This window comes from Nycticebus coucang, chromosome 8, assembly GCF_027406575.1.
Source record: "Nycticebus coucang isolate mNycCou1 chromosome 8, mNycCou1.pri, whole genome shotgun sequence".
In the NCBI taxonomy this organism is placed as follows: domain Eukaryota; kingdom Metazoa; phylum Chordata; class Mammalia; order Primates; family Lorisidae; genus Nycticebus; species Nycticebus coucang.
This window is the reverse complement of record NC_069787.1, coordinates 58047629-58066224: the sequence shown is the minus strand read 5'-3', so window position 1 is coordinate 58066224 and position 18596 is coordinate 58047629. Positions and strand designations below refer to the sequence as shown.

At 40.7% G+C, this 18596-nt stretch overlaps 1 protein-coding gene across 1 annotated transcript in view; it reads left to right on the top strand.

Moving 5' to 3' along the window:
* The window catches only part of LOC128591338 (collagen alpha-4(VI) chain-like), a 139090-nt gene that overhangs the window by 44891 nt on the left and 75603 nt on the right, over positions 1–18596 (top strand). Inside the window, 2 exon segments of the mRNA XM_053598826.1 lie at positions 14697–14768; positions 18042–18068. Of these exon segments, the coding sequence (XP_053454801.1) occupies positions 14697–14768; positions 18042–18068 (99 nt within the window).

Genomic DNA, 18596 nt, shown 5'->3' with positions numbered 1-18596 from the left:
TTGGAAGTGATCAAGGAATATAGCAATGTCTCAGGCTACAAAATCAACACCCATAAATCTGTAGTCTTTATATATACCAACAATAACCAAGCCGAATAAACAGTCAAGGACTCTATTCCTTTCACAGTAGTGCCAAAGAAGATGAAATATTTGGGAGTATACCTAACAAAGGACATGAAAGATCTCTATAAAGAGAACTATGAAACTCTAAGAAAAGAAATAGCCGAAGATGTTAACAGATGGAAAAACATACCATGCTCTTGGCTGGGAAGAATCAACATTGTTAAAATGTCCATACTGCCCAAAGCAATATATAATTTTAATGCAATTCCTATTAAAGCTCCATTGTCATACTTTAAAGATCTTGAAAAAATAATACTTCTTTTTATATGGAATCAGAAAAAACCTTGAATAGCCAAAACATTACTGAGCAATAAAAACAAAGCAGGAGGAATCACACTACCAGACCTGAGACTGTACTATAAATCCATAGTGATCAAAACAGCATGGTACTGGCACAAAAGCAGAGAAGTAGATGTCTGGAACAGAATAGAAAACCAAGAGATGGATCCAGCTACTTACCGTTATTTGATCTTTGACAAGCCAATTAAAAACATTCAGTGGGGAAAAGATTCCCTATTTAACAAATGGTGCTGGGTAAACTGGCTGGCAACCTGTAGAAGATTGAAACTGGACCCACACCTTTCACCATTAACTAAGATAGACTCTCACTGGATCAAAGATTTAAACTTAAGACATGAAACTATAAAAATACTTGAAGAAAGTGCAGGGAAAACTCTTGAAGGAATCGGCCTGGGTGAATATTTTATGAGAAGGACTCCTCAGGCAATTGAAGCAGTATCAAAAATACACTACTGGGACCTGATCAAACTAAAAAGCTTCTGCAGAGCCAAGAACATAGTGAGTAAAGCAAGCAGACAGCCCTTAGAATGGGAGAAAATATTTGCAGGTTGTACCTCCGATAAAGGTCTAATAACCAGAATCCACAGAGAACTCAAACATGTTAAGAAGAAAAGAACATGTGACCCCATCTCAGGTTGGGCAAGGGACTTGAAGAGAAACTTCTCTAAAGAAGACAGACACAAGATCTACAAACACATGAAAAAAAGCTCATCATCCTTAATCATCAGAGAAATGCAAATCAAAACTACTCTGAGATATCACCTAACCCCAGTAAGAGTAGCCCACATAACAAAATCCCAAAACCAGAAATGTGGCGTGGATGTGGAGGAAAGGGCACACTTCTACACTGCTGGTGGGAATGCCCACTAATACGTTCCTTCTGGAAGGATGTTTGGAGAACACTTAGAGACCTAAAAATAGACCTGCCATCGATCCTATAATTCCTTTACTAGGTCTATACCCAGAAGACCAAAAGTCACAATATAACAAAGACATCTGTACCAGAATGTTTATTGCAGCCCAATTCATAATTGCTAAGTCATGGAAGAAGCCCAAGTGCCCATCGACCCACGAATGGACTAGCAAATTGTGGTACATGTGTACCATGGAATACTATGTGGCCTTAAGGAAAGATGGAGACTTTACCTCTTTCATGTTTACATGGATGGAGCTGGAACATATTCTTCTTAGCAAAGTATCTCAGGAATGGAAGAAAAAGTATCCAATGTACTCAGCCCTACTATGAAGCTAAATTATAGCTTTCACATGAAGACTATAACCCAACTATAGCACAAGACTATGGGGAAAGGGCCAAGGAAGGGGAAGGGAGGGGGGAGGTTTTGGCGGAGGGAGGGTAATTGGTGGGGCCACATCTATGGTGCATCTTAGAATGGGTACAGGCGATTGCACTAATGTACACAGCTATGATTTAACAATAAAAAAATAAAAAATAAATTAAAAAAATAGAAATAATAAAAATATTCCTTCATATTTTTATGATGTTTTTAATGACCTTCAAGTGTTATTTTATCCTTTGTGCTGGGCGTATGGGTCAATGAACCCAGCCAAAGTGAGGAGAATGAGTTAAGATCCATCAAACCCGTTAGGGTCATTTGTCATAGTCTCAGACAAATAGGATCAGCAAAACTTTGTCTAGGATGAGAAATGGTTTTGTCCCTTTTCTCTTCTCCCTTGTCTTCATAAAACCAAGATATTTTATAAAAATTCCCTGGTACAGAGCTATTAATATAATGCAAGTGGCTTTATAACTTTAAATTTTAGAGTAGCTACCTTAAAGAAAGTAAGAAGAAAAATTAACAGGTGAAGTTAATTTTAATAACATGTTTTACTTAACCCAATATATCTAAAATATCATTATTTCATTTGTAATTAATACAAGAATTAGCAAGACACCTTACTTTTAAAAAATACCCCGTCTTCTGAATGTCGTTTTACACTCACAGCACAAATCACTTTGGACTGTTTTAAGCATTCACCAGCCTCTGTGGCTAGTGGGCACTGCATTTCACGGAGTGCTAGAGTAGATCTCAGTTTCTTTTTTTGTGTTTCCCACAAGAGAAGGCGACTTTACAATGTGTTGTCATGTGAATTGCTTTTCTATTTTTTTTTTTTAGATGGTTCAGCTCCTCTCTTTGTTTTATTTTTTTTTAATTTCTTTTTTTTTTAATTAAATCATAACTGTATACAATGATATGATTATGGGGCATCATACACTCACTTCATAAACCATTTGACACATTTTTATCACAGTGGTTAACATAGCCTTTCCGGCGTTATCTCAGTTACTGTGCCAAAACATTTACATTCTACATTTACCAAGTTTCGCAAATACCCCTGTAATATGCACCACAGGTCTGATCCCACCGATTCCCCTCCCTCTACCCATCCCCCCCTTTCCCACTTCCCCCTATTGTTAAGTTGTAGCTGGGTTATAGCTTTCATGTGAGAGTCCCAAATTAGTTTCATAGTAGGGCTGTGTACATTGGGTATTTTTTCTTCCATTCTTGGGATACTTTACTAAGAAGAATATGTTCCAGCTCCATCCATGTAAACATGAAAGAGGTAAAGTCTCCATCTTTCTTTAAGGCTGCATAGTATTCCATGGTATACATATACCACAATTTATTAATCCATTCGTGGATCGATGGGCACTTGGGCTTTTTCCATGACTTAGCTATTATGAATTGGGCTGCAATAAACATTCTGGTACAAATATCTTTGTTATGTTGTGATTTTTGGTCTTCTGGGTATATGCCCAGCAGAGGAATTACAGGATTGAATGGCAGATCTATTTTTAGATCTCTGAGTGTTCTCCATATATCTTTCCAAAAGGAATGTATTAATTTGCATTCCCACCAGCAGTGCAGAAGTGTTCCCTTTTCTCCACATCCACGCCAACATCTCTGGTCTTGAGATTTTGTGATATAGGCTAGTCTCATTGGAGTTAGATGATATCTCAAAGTAGTTTTGATTTGCATTTCTCTGATGATTAAAGATGATGAGCATTTTTTCATATGTCTGAAGGCCTCATGCCTGTCTTCTTCAGAGAAGTTTCTCTTCAAATCCCTTGCCCAGCCTGTGATGGGATCCCTTGTTTTTTACTTGCTGATGCGTTTGAGTTCTCTGTGGATTCTGGTTATTAAACCTTTGTCAGAGTTATACCCTGCAAATATCTTCTCCCATTCTGAGGGCTGTCTGCTTGCTCTGCTTACTGTGTTCTTAGCTGTGCAGAAGCTTTTTAGTTTGATCAAGTCCCAGTAGTGTATTTTTGAAGCTGCTTCAATTGCCCGGGGGGTTCTCCTCATGAAATACTCACCCAGACCAATTTCTTCAAGGGTTTTCCCTGCATTCTCCTCTAGTATTTTTATAGTTTCATGTCTTAAGTTTAAATCTTTAATCCAATGAGAGTCTATCTTAGTTAATGATGAAAGGTGTGGGTCCAATTTCAGTCTTCTGCAGGTTGCCAGCCAGTTCACCCAGCACCACTTGTTAAATAGGGAATCTTTTCCCCACTGAATGTTTTTAATTGGCTTGTCAAAAATCAAATAGCGGTAAGTAGCTGGATTCATCTCTTGGTTCTCTATTCTATTCCAGATATCTACTTCTCTGTTTTTGTGCCAATACTATGCTGTTTTGATCACTATCGATTTGTAGTAAAGTCTGAGGTCTGGTAGTGTGATTCCTCCTGTTTTGTTTTTATTTCTGAGTAAGGTCTTGGCTATTCGAGGTTTTTTCTGATTCCATATAAAACGAAGTAATGTTTTTTCAAGATCTTTAAAATATGACAATGGAGCTTTAATAGGGAGTGCATTGAAATTATATATTGCTTTGGGTAGTATGGACATTTTGATAATGTTGATTCTTCCTAGCCATGAGCATGGTATGTTTTTCCATTTGTTAACATTTTCAGCTATTTCTTTTCTTAGAGTTTCATAGTTCTCTTTATAGAGATCTTTCACGTCTTTTGTTAGGTAAATTCCCAAATATTTCATCTTCTTTGGCACTACTGTGAATGGGATAGAGTCCTTAACTGCTTTTTCAACTTGGCTGTTGTTGGTGTATATAAAGGCTACCGATTTATGAATGTTGATTTTGTAACCTGAGACGCTGTTGTATTCCTTGATCACTTCTAGGAGTTTTGTAGTAGAGTCCCTAGTGTTTTCCAGATACACAATCATATCATCTGCGAAGAGCGAGAGTTTGATCTCTTCTGACCCTATATGGATACCCTTGATCGCCTTTTCTTCCCTAATTGCGGTGGCTAAAACTTCCATTACAATGTTGAAAAGCAATGGAGACAATGGGCAGCCTTGTCTGGTTCCTGATCTGAGTGGAAATGATTCCAATTTAACTCCATTCAATATGATATTGGCTGTGGGTTTGCTGTAGATAGCCTCTATCAGTTTAAGAAAAGTCCCTTCTAGACCAATTTTCTTGAGTGTTCTGATCATGAAGGGATGCTGGATATTATCAAAAGCTTTTCCTGCATCAATTGAGAGAATCATATGGTCTTTGTTTTTTAATTTGTTTATGTGCTGAATTACATTTATAGATTTACGTATATTGAACCAGCCTTGAGACCCTGGGATAAAACCGACTTGGTCATGATGTATAATTTGTTTGATGTGTTGCTGGATTCTGTTTGTTAGGATCTTGTTGAATATTTTTGCATCTATATTCATTAGTGATATTGGTCTATAATTTTCTTTTCTTGTTGGGTCTTTTCCTGGTTTGGGGATCAGGGTGATATTTGCTTCATAGAACGTGTTGGGTAGTCTTCCTTCTTTTTCTACATTTTGGAACAGGTTGAGTAATATAGGTACTAATTCCTCTTTAAAGGTTTGGTAGAATTCTGACGTGAAACCATCTGGTCCCGGGCTTTTCTTTTTAGGGAGGTTTTGTATAGTTGATGCTATTTCTGAACTTGATATGGGTCTGTTCAACATTTCCACTTGATTCTGGTTAAGTCTTGGAAGGTGGCCTGCTTCCAAGTATCGGTTTATTTCCTTCAGATTTTCATATTTCTGAGAATAAAGTTTCTAGTAATATTCATTAAGGATTTTTTGGATTTCTGATGAGTCTGTTGTTATTTCGTCTTTGTTGTTTCTGATTGATGATATTAGAGATTTTACTCTTTTTTTCCTGATTAGGTTGGCCAGAGGTTTATCTATTTTATTGACCTTTTCAAAAAACCAGCTTTTTGATTTATTGATCTGTTGTATTATTCTTTTGTTTTCAATTTCATTTAATTCTGCTCTAATTTTGGTTATTTCTTTTCTTCTACTGGGTTTGGGGTTGGAATGTTCTTCCTTTTCCAGTTGCGTGAGATGTCCCATTAAGTTGTTAACTTCCTCTCTTTCCGTTCTCTTGAGGAAGGCTTGCAGTGCTATAAATTTCCCTCTTAGAACTGCCTTTGCAGTGTCCCAGAGGTTCTGATAGCTTGTGTCTTCATTGTCATTTTGTTCCAAAAAATTGGTGATTTCTTTCTTAATCTCATCTCTGACCCAGCTATCATTCAGCATAAGGTTATTTAACTTCCATGTTTTTGTATGGGTATGCAGATTCCTGTTGTTACTCAATTCAAGTTTTATTCCATGATGGTCCGAGAAGATGCATGGAATAATTTCTATTCCTTTAAATTTACTGAGGTTAGACTTGTGACCTAAAATGTGATCAATTTTGGAGTAAGTTCCGTGGGCTGATGAGAAGTATGTGTATTCAGTTCTGTTGGGATGAAATGTTCTGTAGATGTCTGCTAAATCTAAATATTGGATGGTTAGGTTTAAATCTAAGATTTCTTTGCTCAGCTTCTTTCTGGAGGATCGATCCAACACTGCCAAGGGAGTGTTGAAATCTCCAACGATTATGGAGCTGGAGGAAATCAAGTTACTCATGTCTGTTAGAGTTTCTCTTATAAATTGAGGTGCATTCTGGTTGGGTGCATAGATATTAATAATTAAGATCTCGTCATATTGAGTATTACCCTTAACAAATATGAAGTGACCATTCTTGTCCTTCCTTACTTTTGATGGTTTAAAGTCTACTGTATCTGCAAATAAAATTGCAACACCTGCTTTTTTCTGATTACCATTTGCCTGAAATATGGATGACCATCCTTTCACCCTGAGTCTGTATTTGTCTTTTAAGTTGAGATGTGACTCTTGTATGCAACAAATATCTGGCTTAAGTTTTTGTATCCAGTCAGCTAACCTATGCCTCTTTAGAGGACAGTTTAAGCCATTCACATTGATGGAGAGTATTGATAAGTCTGGTGGAATTTTGGGTATTGAGTTTTTCAAAGGTCCAGTGGACATTTTTAATCCTTTCGCCAGTGTGGAAGTTGGAGTTTGATCCGAAGTTTCTGAGTGAGTTTACTTTTGTGGTATAGGATTGGGTTGGTCATTGTGGAGGATAGGTCTGAGAACATCCTGAAGAGCTGGTTTACTTATGGCAAATTTTTTCAACATATGAATGTCATTGAAGTATTTAATTTCTCCATCATAGATGAAACTCAGTTTAGCTGGATACAAGATCTTGGGTTGAAAGTTTTTTTGCTTTAGGAGATTAAAAGTTGATGACCAGCCTCTTCTTGCTTGAAAAGTTTCAGCAGAGAGATCTGCAGTTATTCTAATATTCTTACCTTTGTACATTATAGTTTTCTTTCGCCGGGCTGCTTTGAGAATCTTCTCTTTCATGTTAACTTTAGTGAAGCTAATTATGATATGTCTGGGAGATGGCTTATTGGGGTTGAATTGTGCTGGGGTTCTGAAGCTGTCTGCTACCTGAATTTCAGATTCTCTAGGCATGTCTGGGAAATTTTCTTTCATAATTTCATGTAGAAGGGCCTCTGTGCCCTTGGCAGCTACTTCATCATTCTCCGAAATTCCTATAACCCTTATGTTGTTGTTTTTCGAATTATCTGAGAGTTATCTGAGTGAGTGATCCGTTTTTGCTCTCCATTTCTCTTCCTCTTTGAGAGATTGGGAGCGTTCGAAGACTTTATCTTCAATGTCAGAAATCCTTTCTTCTGCTTGCTCCATTCTGTTACTGAGGGATTCTACTGTATTTTTCATATCATTGAGGGCTGTAAGTTCTTGTTTCAGTGTGTCTAAGTCTTTGGTGGTTTTGTCTTTAAATTCGTTAAATTCTTGAGACAATTTTTGAATTTCTCCTCGAATTCCTAATTCCATTTTATTAATCTTGTCTGCAAACCAAATTCTGAATTCAACTTCTGACATCTCAGCCAGTTGTTTATGAATGGGATCTTCAATCACATCTGCCGTATCTTTTCTTGGGGGGGTTGATCTATTCTGGTTATTCATGTTACCAGAGTTTTTCCGCTGATTCCGCCCCATGGTTTACTCCCTTTGGTTTTTCCCCTGGGGTTTTATCGAGGGCCTGTACAGTGTTGTGGCCTGAGAAACTGGGGCCCTGTCTGGTGTGGTGGAGCAATGTGGTTCTGTCTTGTTTTCAGCTGGTTTCTGTTCGATCCTATTGCAACTTCTGCTCTGGCTTGAAGTCTCAGCTGTGTGGAAAAATCAGCAATTAAGTCACCCCGCCTGCCCATCTCTGGCCCCAGTTGGAAAAGGAGAATCAAACCTTCCTACAATCGCACACCCAGGGCACCGCCTGAAAAGTCCTCAGTCTATTAGCCCAGTTCAAAAGGTCCGAATCAACTGTCTCAATCGGCACTTGTCTCAGGTGGAAGGGTTCAAGAGGTCTCTGGGAACTGGATCACAGGGGCCTGGTGACTCCTCTGAGACAGCTCACCCCAGTGCAGCATGGAGTCAGGAGGAGCTACCCCGCAAACAGAGCAGTCTGGGAAGGTTGACGTCTCCTTCCCCACTTTGCCCCTCCGTCGGACCCAGTCACTGGTATCTCTGCAGATGGCTAACCCAGTTGCCTGCAGTGAACAGACACTCCAGGGGTTTGCACCTGCCTGAATCGCTAGGAAGTCTGCCAGGCCCCCGCAGACTGCCGCTATCTAGCAGGAGGAGATGGGGCCTGACATCTTTGAGTGTTTGATGCAGGTGATGGGAAGGAGGTGTTCACTCAGGCTTAGCCCCGTCCCTGATGGATGCTGCTAACAGAACAGACAACTTTGTGAGGTTCTGTCTCTGTTCCTGTCGTCGCCTACAGAAGACGGGCTGTTTTGAGTTTAAACGTCTTTGTTGCTGGAGAATTGTGTCTGAACACCTCTCTGGGTTGCCCCGCCCTGGAAGCTTCCGGGTTTGTGAGCCGTGTCACCTCTGGTTGCCCAGGGAGACAGGGGGTGTGGCCTCAGAATATCCAGAAGTGAGCGTTCTGCCCTTAAAGAAAAAACGGCTGTTGATCTACCTCCAGGGAACTGCTGCTCTGGTGTGGGCACTCAGGCGACCCTTTTCTCCTCTGTCCCGCGCCCCAGAGTCAGCACTGAGCGGCCGCAGTTTGTGCTGGGTCCACACCCCTTAAGAGATCCCCCAAGAATCAGAACTCTTGGGGGATGGGCCCCCAGACCCCGATTGGGATTGGGGCGGGGGGAAGCTAGAGTTTCATTCAGTTTTACCAATACTACGGTCCGGAGAGGGCTCCTGCACTGCACCGCAGGGAAGTGCCGCCAAGGCTTGATTTCCCCTCAGCAGAGTGCCCTCTCCTCGCTCACATGTCCCAGAGTCAGCGCTGACCTGACGCAGCTCAGGCACTGTGCACTCCCCTCGAGAAATCACCCAAGGAGCCGAACTCCTGGGGGATAGGCCCTCAGACCCCGAGTGAGAGTAGGGGCTCTCAGCTCTCAGCGGGGAAGCTAGAGTCTTATTCAGTCTTGTGCCCCGTAATGTTGCCCGGGGAGGGTTGGTGCACTGCACCGCAGGGAAGTGCCGCGAGGCGTGACTCCCCCTCAGCCCGGTGCCCTCTCCTCACTTGCGCGCCTTAGAGTCAATGCTGACCAGTCGCAACTCGGGGACTGTCCACTCCCCTTGAGAAATCACCCAAGGATCCGAAGTCCTGGGGGACAGGCCTCCAGACCTCAGTGGGCGGGAGGGGAGCGCCGGGGATTCAGGGTTGCCGGCAAAGGATTCCCAAAGTTTTATTCAGCCCTATGTCCGGCAGGAGAACGCCACGGCACCCCAGTAGGGGAGGTAGGTCCAGTTTTTAGAAGGTCTCTCCCGTGGAGTGTAGTGGGAGGGCCTTTAATTTCTGCCCGCTTGTTCAATTGTGGGGCTCATGAGCCGGTCTCATGGGGGAGGGGGGCTCCCGTCCGCTTGGTGGTGGATTTTGTACCTTTTGTTTGCGTCCTTGTGATCACAACTTGCCTCAGCGGTATTGATGTGCGTTCTTCAGCCTTCTCTCTTGGTGAGGCTCAAGTCCACCAGGATACTTACTAAATTCCTGTCCCTTAACTCTCCTTCTGGACGGGAGCCTTTGTTGAAAGCTGGCTTCAGTCCGCCATCTTGTCTCCCCTCTCCTGAATTGCTTTTCATGTTGTTTCCCTGAAGAGCAGGTCAGATTAGTCTGCTCAGCAGCAGAGACATCTCTGAGTAGTTGGGTCGGTTTCAGAATGGGGCCTGTACATTTGTAAGTTCCTGTTGAAAATGTAAAAAGGACAAAGAACTAACTCATTGTTCCAGTTATCTAAAACCAGCTGCTCCTCCCCCAAAGCCCCCATAACCTAGTGATGTAAAATAATCATTTTATTATGTTCACAGAACGTGGGTGGGGAAACCAAAAAAGAGTGGGGCAATTCTTTCCTCCCTTTCTGGAGTCTCAGCTAGGTTGACTAGATGGCCCTGGGCTCTAGTCGTTCTCCACTGCTGAGGTGGCCACTTCTGTCCCATGTCATGTGCCTGGGTTGGAACGATGCAAGGACAGGCAGAGCTGGACCTGAGAATGAGGACTCCAACAGGAAAGTGAACAGTGAGTGTTCCACGAAACCGAGGTGAACCTGCAATGCTGTGGCCAAGCCTCAGAAGTTAGCAGTAGAGTGGCAGTCTCATCCTGTTGACTGTAATCCAGTCACCAAGTCCAGACCAGAATCGAGGGGAAAGAAATTAAACTCCTTCTCTGGGTAATGGCAGGGCAAGGTCCAGCGCATGTTGAATGAGAGAGATCGTTGTCCAGCTTTGGAAAATACAACCTGTCAGACTCAATAATTCTGTATATTTAAAAAATTTATCTGAGCGTTTTAAAGAATAACTTATGCATTGGTTACACATCAAAGCCTTAGTTAGAGAGCCAAGTCGGATTATCTAAGATCACACAAACAACTTCCAACATTTGTTGAGAGCTTTATACATGTATATGCCAGACACGGGGCTAAGTATTTTGTATGTTTCCTCATTTTATATATGCATTTCTTATAAAATAATTTTATTTTTCCCATTTCTTATAATTTAAATCAGCCAAGCAATTGAAAAGCTTTTTGTGGTATTACTCTTTCCATTAAGTTATGATTATTACTTATAACTTTAAGTAACAACTGTGAATAAATGAAAGACCATTTTAAAGCATGATACAGCTAATATTTAATGAAAAACACATTAAGCCCAAATTTTGTTCTTCAAACAATTTAACATATGTGCCTGTATATAGGACAAGTCCCAATTTCCTCATGGGAACATCCTAAAAACTGTTTTTTCCCCCAATTAGAATATTTAAGGTTTGGGGGATGTGGGTGAAATAGACAAATGTTACTTATAACATTTAATTTGTTTAGTTATAGATAAGCATTTAAAAATCTTTTATTAGGTATAATTATATACTAAATTAGACATACTGCTTTTTTTCTCTCTGCTATTTTATTTTTATTTTATTAAAAATTCTTCCCATGTAGTTTTTTTCTCTCTGCTATTTATTTTTATTTTATTAAAAATTCTTCCCATGTAGTTTTTATATCAGTTTCTTCATCCTTGCTGGAGCTACTTCTTGGAAACATCTCTTGCAGTTTTCTAAACTATATTATGTTCACTTTTTGCCTAAGTGGTTTAAGATAAACCACTTTTAAGTCTATTTATGAAGACTGTCACAGCAAATTTTATTGAAAAATATATCACCCTCAAATATATGAAATAAGTTTCTGTTAGATTTCTTCACTGAACTGATCTGGTAGGTGATCTCTGGCACCCTATGAGTATTACAAGTTAATACTGTGAGCGTGTCAGTACTATGCTGTTCACCATGAAGAAATGGAGACAGTACTCTGAAATAGGAGAAACAGCAAAGACCTTGTGAGGACTCGAATTTAAGACTACTTTTTTCCCCCCTGAGGACTAACTTTGGGAAAACATACTTAATCTTTTATGCATAGCAACTGAAACTTTAGAAACTAGGAATAGAAATCACAAAAGGGAGTTTATTTCATTTTCTTCACATTGTTCTTTTAAATTGTGGCATAATACATATACCATAAAAATTACCATCTTAAACCATTTTTAAGTGTACAGTTTAGTGGTATTAGGGATATTCACATTTTTGGAACCATGACCACCATTCACCTCCAGAAATCTTTTCATTTTGCAAAAGTAAAACTCTGTATACACTAAACATGAACTCCTTTTTCCCCCCAGCCACTGGCAGCCACCGTTCTATTTTCCGTCCCTATGAATTTGACTACTCTAGGTACCTCATGTAAGTGGAATCATACAATATTTGTATTTTTGTGAGTGGCTTACTTAGTGTAATAACCTCGTTTCATCTATGACATTGTACCATGTGTCAGAATTTTCTTCTTTTTTTGTTTTTTTGAGACAGAGTCTCACTCTGTTGCCCTGATCCATGGCATCAGCCTAGCTCACAGCAACCTCAAACTCCTAGGTTCAAGAGATCCTCCTGCCTCAGGCTCCCGAGTAGCTGTGACTCAGGTACCTACCACAATGCCCAGCTCAGTTTTCTATTTTGAGTAGAGACAGGTTCTTTCCCTTGCTCAGGGTGGTCTCAAATTCCTGAGCTGAAGTAATCCACTCGTTTCAGCCTCCCAGAATGTAGAATTTTCTTCCCTTTGAAAGCTGAATACTAGTCACTTGTATGTATGTACCCTGTTTCGTTTATCCACTTATCTGCTGATGGACACTTGTGTTGGTTCTACCTCTTGGCTATTGTGAATAATGTTGCTATGAACGTAGGTGTACAGATTTCTCTTCAAAACCTTGCTTTAATTCTTTTGGCTGTGTACCCAGAAGTAGAATTTCTCTAGAATATGATAATTCTATTTTTAATTTCCTGAGGAACTGCCACGCTGTTTCCACTGCAGTGGCACCATTTAACATTTCCACTAACACTACACAAGTGTTCCAATTTCTCCACATCCTTGCCAACACTTATTATTTTCTATTTTTTAAGATAATAGCCATGCTAAGAGGGAGCTTCTTTTTAATTTTTAATTAAAAACAAAAGTTTGGGAATTTTTCCTTCGTGTCTCTATTTTGTCAGAGACATTTGTTTATATATATCAACTATTTTCTAATAAAGACAACAACCAATTATTTGCAATTGATAACACTGTACAGTGCTGTGTAATGCAATAGATACATTAGGATTACATTAGCCACAATATGTTGAAGCTAAAAATGCAGATGGCATTTTAGGAAGAATGGAGAGAAAACAGACATTTATTTAGCATTTACTGTGTGTCAAGGTCTGCATTAAGCATTTTCTATATATTATTACATTTGATCTTTAGCAGAACCCTACTAGTACATTAATTTCATGTCAATGGAGGCAGAAACTCGTGCACAGAGTAAGTGATTTGTTAAGGTCACATAGAGAGTGTTGAAAATGTGTCCAAACCTGTCTGTTATGCCAGAACCTGTGCTTTTCTCATTATCTTTTGCTATCTGTTAAATATAAAATACCTCATTTGTTCAATCCATATGATTTGTGAAGTATTTCCAAGATAGTATTTCACATATTCCATATAGTAATTCTGTGAGATGGTTAACATCAATAATATCCAGGTCCACGTTTACAAATGGTGGAAATTGTGATTCATGGCATCACGTACTTGTCTAAGCTCACAAAGCAGGCTGGAAGCAGAATTAGGACTCAAATCCAGGCCCTTTCATTCTATATCCACAGTTCTTCTCCCTGTAACATGTGACTTTTTACTGCTCAGAGCAGCTCATATAGTTATGCAACCTCATTAAGTCGAAGTTAGATGTTACAAATGTAGACATTTGATTACAGCTCATGTGACATGCAGTACTTTCTAATTAATATTTGATCATGTTATCTACCATTCCCTTTCTTATCTAAGACTGAGATGAAAAGGTTATATTTATTGATGTCATTCAGTAAGTCATTCTTCAAATCCTGAATGGATGTTTATTGTATGTCGGATGCTGTGTTTGGGGCAAGAAATTGGGAGCTATATAAAGAAAACATTTTCTTTATCTCAACCCAGCTCACAATATAGCAGGAGATTCTGATACTTAAAAAAAAATTTCACTATGATGTATGCCTACGTTGTAAGGATACTGAAGGGGAAATTGGGTGGGGTCAACAGAAAAAATTTCGCAGAAGAGGAGGTGACAGATGTTCTATACACCTTAGGAATATGTAGGATTTCACCTAAAGAGAAGAGTTAAATAATGGTTTATTCTTTGTAGAATCACAATTCAGTTGCCTGGAGGAAGAGTTTAGACAGATGTTCTGTTTTATCTAATTCTGAAGTTTTGTTCAAGTAGCTCAACTGGATTGATCAAAAATAGTGATAGTTTGGGTTTGTGTGATTTGGGGTCATCAGTACAAGAGGTGGATAGATTAACATTGTCTGGTTGCTTTGAAGGTGATCTGCTCAGGTCTTTGAGGCTGTAAAAGCGACTGCAAGGACTGTGTCGTATTTTAGTCATTTTGATGGTCGTGGCTATTTTGTTTTGTTTTGTTTTTTAATTAAATCATAGCTGTGTACATTAATGCAATCATGGGGTACAATGTGCTAGTTTTATACAATTTCAAATATTTTCATCGAACTGGTTAACATAGCCTTCATGGCATTTTCTTAGTTATTGTGTTCAGACATTTATATTCTGCATTTAGTTAAGTTTCGCCTGTACCCTTCTAGGATGTACCATAGGTGTGGTCCCACCATTTACCCTCCCTCCACCCATTCTCTCCCTTACCCTCCACTCCCTTGCTCCTTTCCCCATATTCTTGTGCTGTGATAGTGTTATAGCTTTCATATGAAAGCTTCAAATTAGTTTCATAGTAGGGTTGTGGCTGTTTGGAGTTGGCTGGGCAGAGGCAGTTGCATGATTGTTCTTGTGTATATTCTTATTCCACAGGGAGAAAGAGGCCCTCGGGGTCTTCCTGGACTTCCAGGTGAGGATGGATGCCTGGGTATGAGGGGACCTAAGGTGAGTGTGGCCTTGAGCTGTGGACTTCTTTCCCTTTCTTGCTTTTATCCCTTGAGTTTGAGAAAAATCTTAATTTTTCAACATACCGTATTTTGCCATCTATGATGTGCTCCTGTGTATAATGTGCAATGTTGTTGGCCCACACTGTCAAGAAAAAAAATCTTTTGTTTTACCTTTGTAAAGGTGGGAAGAAGTGGCCACCAGTGGTGCCTCCTTCTGTCTCACAAGAGGTGTGAGACACGGAGCTGACCGCTGCAGAGAAGCTGGGAGTGAGCCCAGGTGGCAGGTAAGAGTGGTCCAGGTAACTGGAGTGCCTGACCTCCCCACTGTCTCCTCCCAGCCCACCCTCATCTTTACATCCTCCCCCTTTTCCTGTTCCCATCCATGACCATTGGTGGGAATGTCATCACAGCCACTCAACTGAGAACCCCAGGCAACTTATTTCCTGAGAAGGTGCTATGAGGGTGAGGACTGGCCTCGACTGCCCCGGGCTCCTAACAATAGGAGGCTGCCTCAGCTCTCAAGTAGCTGGCCCTATTATGAGGCCCCTGAGACACCACACCAAGGAGGAAAATCCCTGAGCTGGGGTCTGGGAGACCTGGGTTCTGAGACCCGGTTCTACTAGTACAGTCTGCTGTTGTGACCTTGGGCCTCAGTCCCCATAAAATTTCTGTCTGTGAGGGTATCTGGCAGTGAAGCACAAAAGCTTTGGGGTATCTGAGTCCATTGATTGTAATTTTAAGCCTATGACTTGTCTGAACCCCCAAGGTGTTGAATTGGTATAATTTCCCAAACTTGCAGCTTGAACCATATCAGCTCACTAATATATGAAACCAGGCCTTTCTCCTAGAGAACTGATTCAATATATTTGGGTGTGGTTCAGGAGTTTCATTTTAACCAGTCCCCTGGGTGATTTGTAGAATTTGCAAGTCTGGGAAAGGCTGGTGTCATTCATTCTGACATTACTGAGTGCTGAAGGTCTGGATGACTCAAGGAGGTTGTGGTCTAGTCACCAAACAGAGATGTAAATGCAGAGCACTTCACTGAGGCATCACAGGGAAAGCTTCCTCCTCAGCATGGTGTCCTGGGGGCCTGAGAATGGGGCCAGCTGCATGAGAGACAAGGCAGCTCAGAAACAGCAGGGATCTACCATCAGAGCCTGGGGCAGGCAGGGCTGGCCCTGGTCCCTCACACCAGTTTCCCAGGAAATAAACTCACTGGAGTTTTCAGTGGAACAGCTGTGGCCAGGTTTCTACCAATGGTCATGGATGGGAATGAGAAATGAGAAGATGTGAGGGTGAGGGTGGGCTGGGGGGGGGGGGACAGTAGGAGGAGGTTGGGCCCTATGGTTGTTTGGACCACTGTCACCTGCCACCTGAGCTCACTCCCGGCTTCTGTGCAGCGGCCAGCTCTGTACCTTGCACCTCTCAGGAGAGAAAGAGGTGCCATTGCACAGCCATTTCTCCCCTCCTTTCACCAAGGTCCCAAAGCTAACCCATGTGTCACCATTGGTGGCATGCTCACTTCCAAGATGTTAGTGCAGTGGTGTCTGGTGCAAGCGGCCAGGTGGGCTGGAGGCTACTGCGGCTGTGGTGCCTGCCCAGTCAGGGGGCAGGAGGGGAAAGGTGTCGTTTGGAGGGGGTGTGGTTACTGTGTCACAGAGTATTATTTTACATGTGGATGTTGTTGTTTTCTAGAGTTATACTTTAAAAAGAATTAAAAGCAGTTAGATAGATATGAAATTAGTACTACCTACCCATGTATAATGTGCATCTTTATTTTTCCCTCAAAATTTTGGGCAAAAAAGTGTGCATCATACACTGCAAAATATGGGCTATGGAATGGTAGCTCTTCCTCAGACTGGAAGTCTTTTCTTTTCTTTTACCTCCCAGAAGTAAAGCCTGAGAAAAGGAATCAACTACTGCAAGTAGTTTACTGGGAGGTGATATCAGAGAACAATAGCAGGAGAGTAAGGAAGTGAGACAAGGAGTGAAAGGGGTCTGAAAAGGGTGCCTTGTCAATCACAGTACCACCGTGGTGGGTGGAGCTTAATCCTCCTGAGGAGCTCCGGAGGCCAGCCTTGAACATGCATCTCAGTGTTACGCCAGTCAAGGGGTGAGGGAACTGGGTTGTTTATACACAAAATCCTATCAGGAATTACTGAGAGATGCTCCCTGGAAGCGTTAATTCCCTAGCGCTTTTGGCTTGTTCTGTTTATGGGTAGAGCAGGCCCTGGTCTCAGGAAAACACTTAGGAAAGACTCATGGACCCTGGTGCTTGGAAGGAAGTTTGAGAACACTAAAATTTTAAAGACTCAAGGGGTATAGGTGGGGCATTCTTCTCATGTGGTTGCATTCAATGTCCCTTAACAGTCCAGGATTGGAGAATGTCTTTCAATGAGGCCAGAAAAAGATTTCTATAATCTTAGAGTCCTAAAGAGAGTTTTCTTAACCACAACAACCATGTTCTGTATATCCTAACAAGTTACTCTTTCAAGTACTTTGTTCCATTGTTCTAGAAGCCCTCTCCTACTCACTAGCCAGTGTAGTCTCATCTTTGTTCGAAAAATATGACCAATTTAATAAGAATTGGCAGGTCACTGTTGTTCCCGTTCATTCCTGTATGTGTGGAGTTACCCAAGGGGCAATTTTCTCCAGGTCCCAGGCAAAGTAAGGGTGGCAGTGATCAGAGTGCTGTGATGCCCATTACATTTACTAAAGAATGCATCTTCTTTTGATCTAGTGTTTGTAATTTTATTTTACAATTTATTTTAGTTATTATATTTTGTTCAAACCAGGGAACGTATGGTTTCCAAAATGAAACAAGGGTTTAAAAGTATCATTCCTCTGGCTGAATTTACATCTTTTATGTTTACCTGGATAGAGTTGAAACACATTCTTCTTAACAAAGTATCTCAAGATGGAAAAAAAATCCAATACACTCAATACTAATACGAAACCAATATATAAACAATTACATGCCCACACAAATGATAAAACACAAATATAGTATACAGAAAGGGGGAGGGGGAGGGTAGATGGGGGGGGAAGGACAATTGGTGGGAGGAGGGAGAGCAATTGGCGGGATCTCACCTAATGGGCACATTGTGAGGGTGTTTGGCATGCCCCCTTGGGTGAAGGCCTCTACCATAACTTGAACTTTACCTTGGCAATAAGAACAATGTGACCTAAAAATTATTTGTACCCTCATATTGGTTTGAAATAAAAAAACTTTCATTCAAACTAATTTCTTTTTATTTCTTTCTAAATTTAGGGAATAAGAGGATTTTCAGGAGAGAAGGTAAATAATCTTTGCTCTTCTTAAACTGGATAGCAGTTTCTTTGGGAAACAATAATACTGAATTTGATCACTTTTCCTTTGCTTGAGTGAAGTGAGGCTTAAAACTTAGAAAAGAGAATATGTCAGATGATATTAATAGACAAACTGCCATGCTAATTAATGACTATTTGTAAGACATGTATTTTAGGCTTAAGGCAGTGATATGGATTATTATTTTCAAGGCTTTCTGATTCTATAAAAATGGAAACGTTGCTCCTGAATCCAAAGTGTTCTGTGAGGGTCTGGTCAAGGTGGGTGTCGATGAGACAGGCTGGGACAGGAGTAGAAGGAAAGGGGTTGGCACAATAAAGGAATATATACAGACTCCTTAACTACAGATTCAGAACCAAAGTATCAATTTTCTCATTCATTCACTCAAAAATATCATGTAATTCTAGTTCAAAAGTTTGGTGTATTTATTTTGATGCACTAGCTCAGCTGTACTTTGGGTTAAAAAAACACATGAAACTCTATTTTCTCCAGTGGACA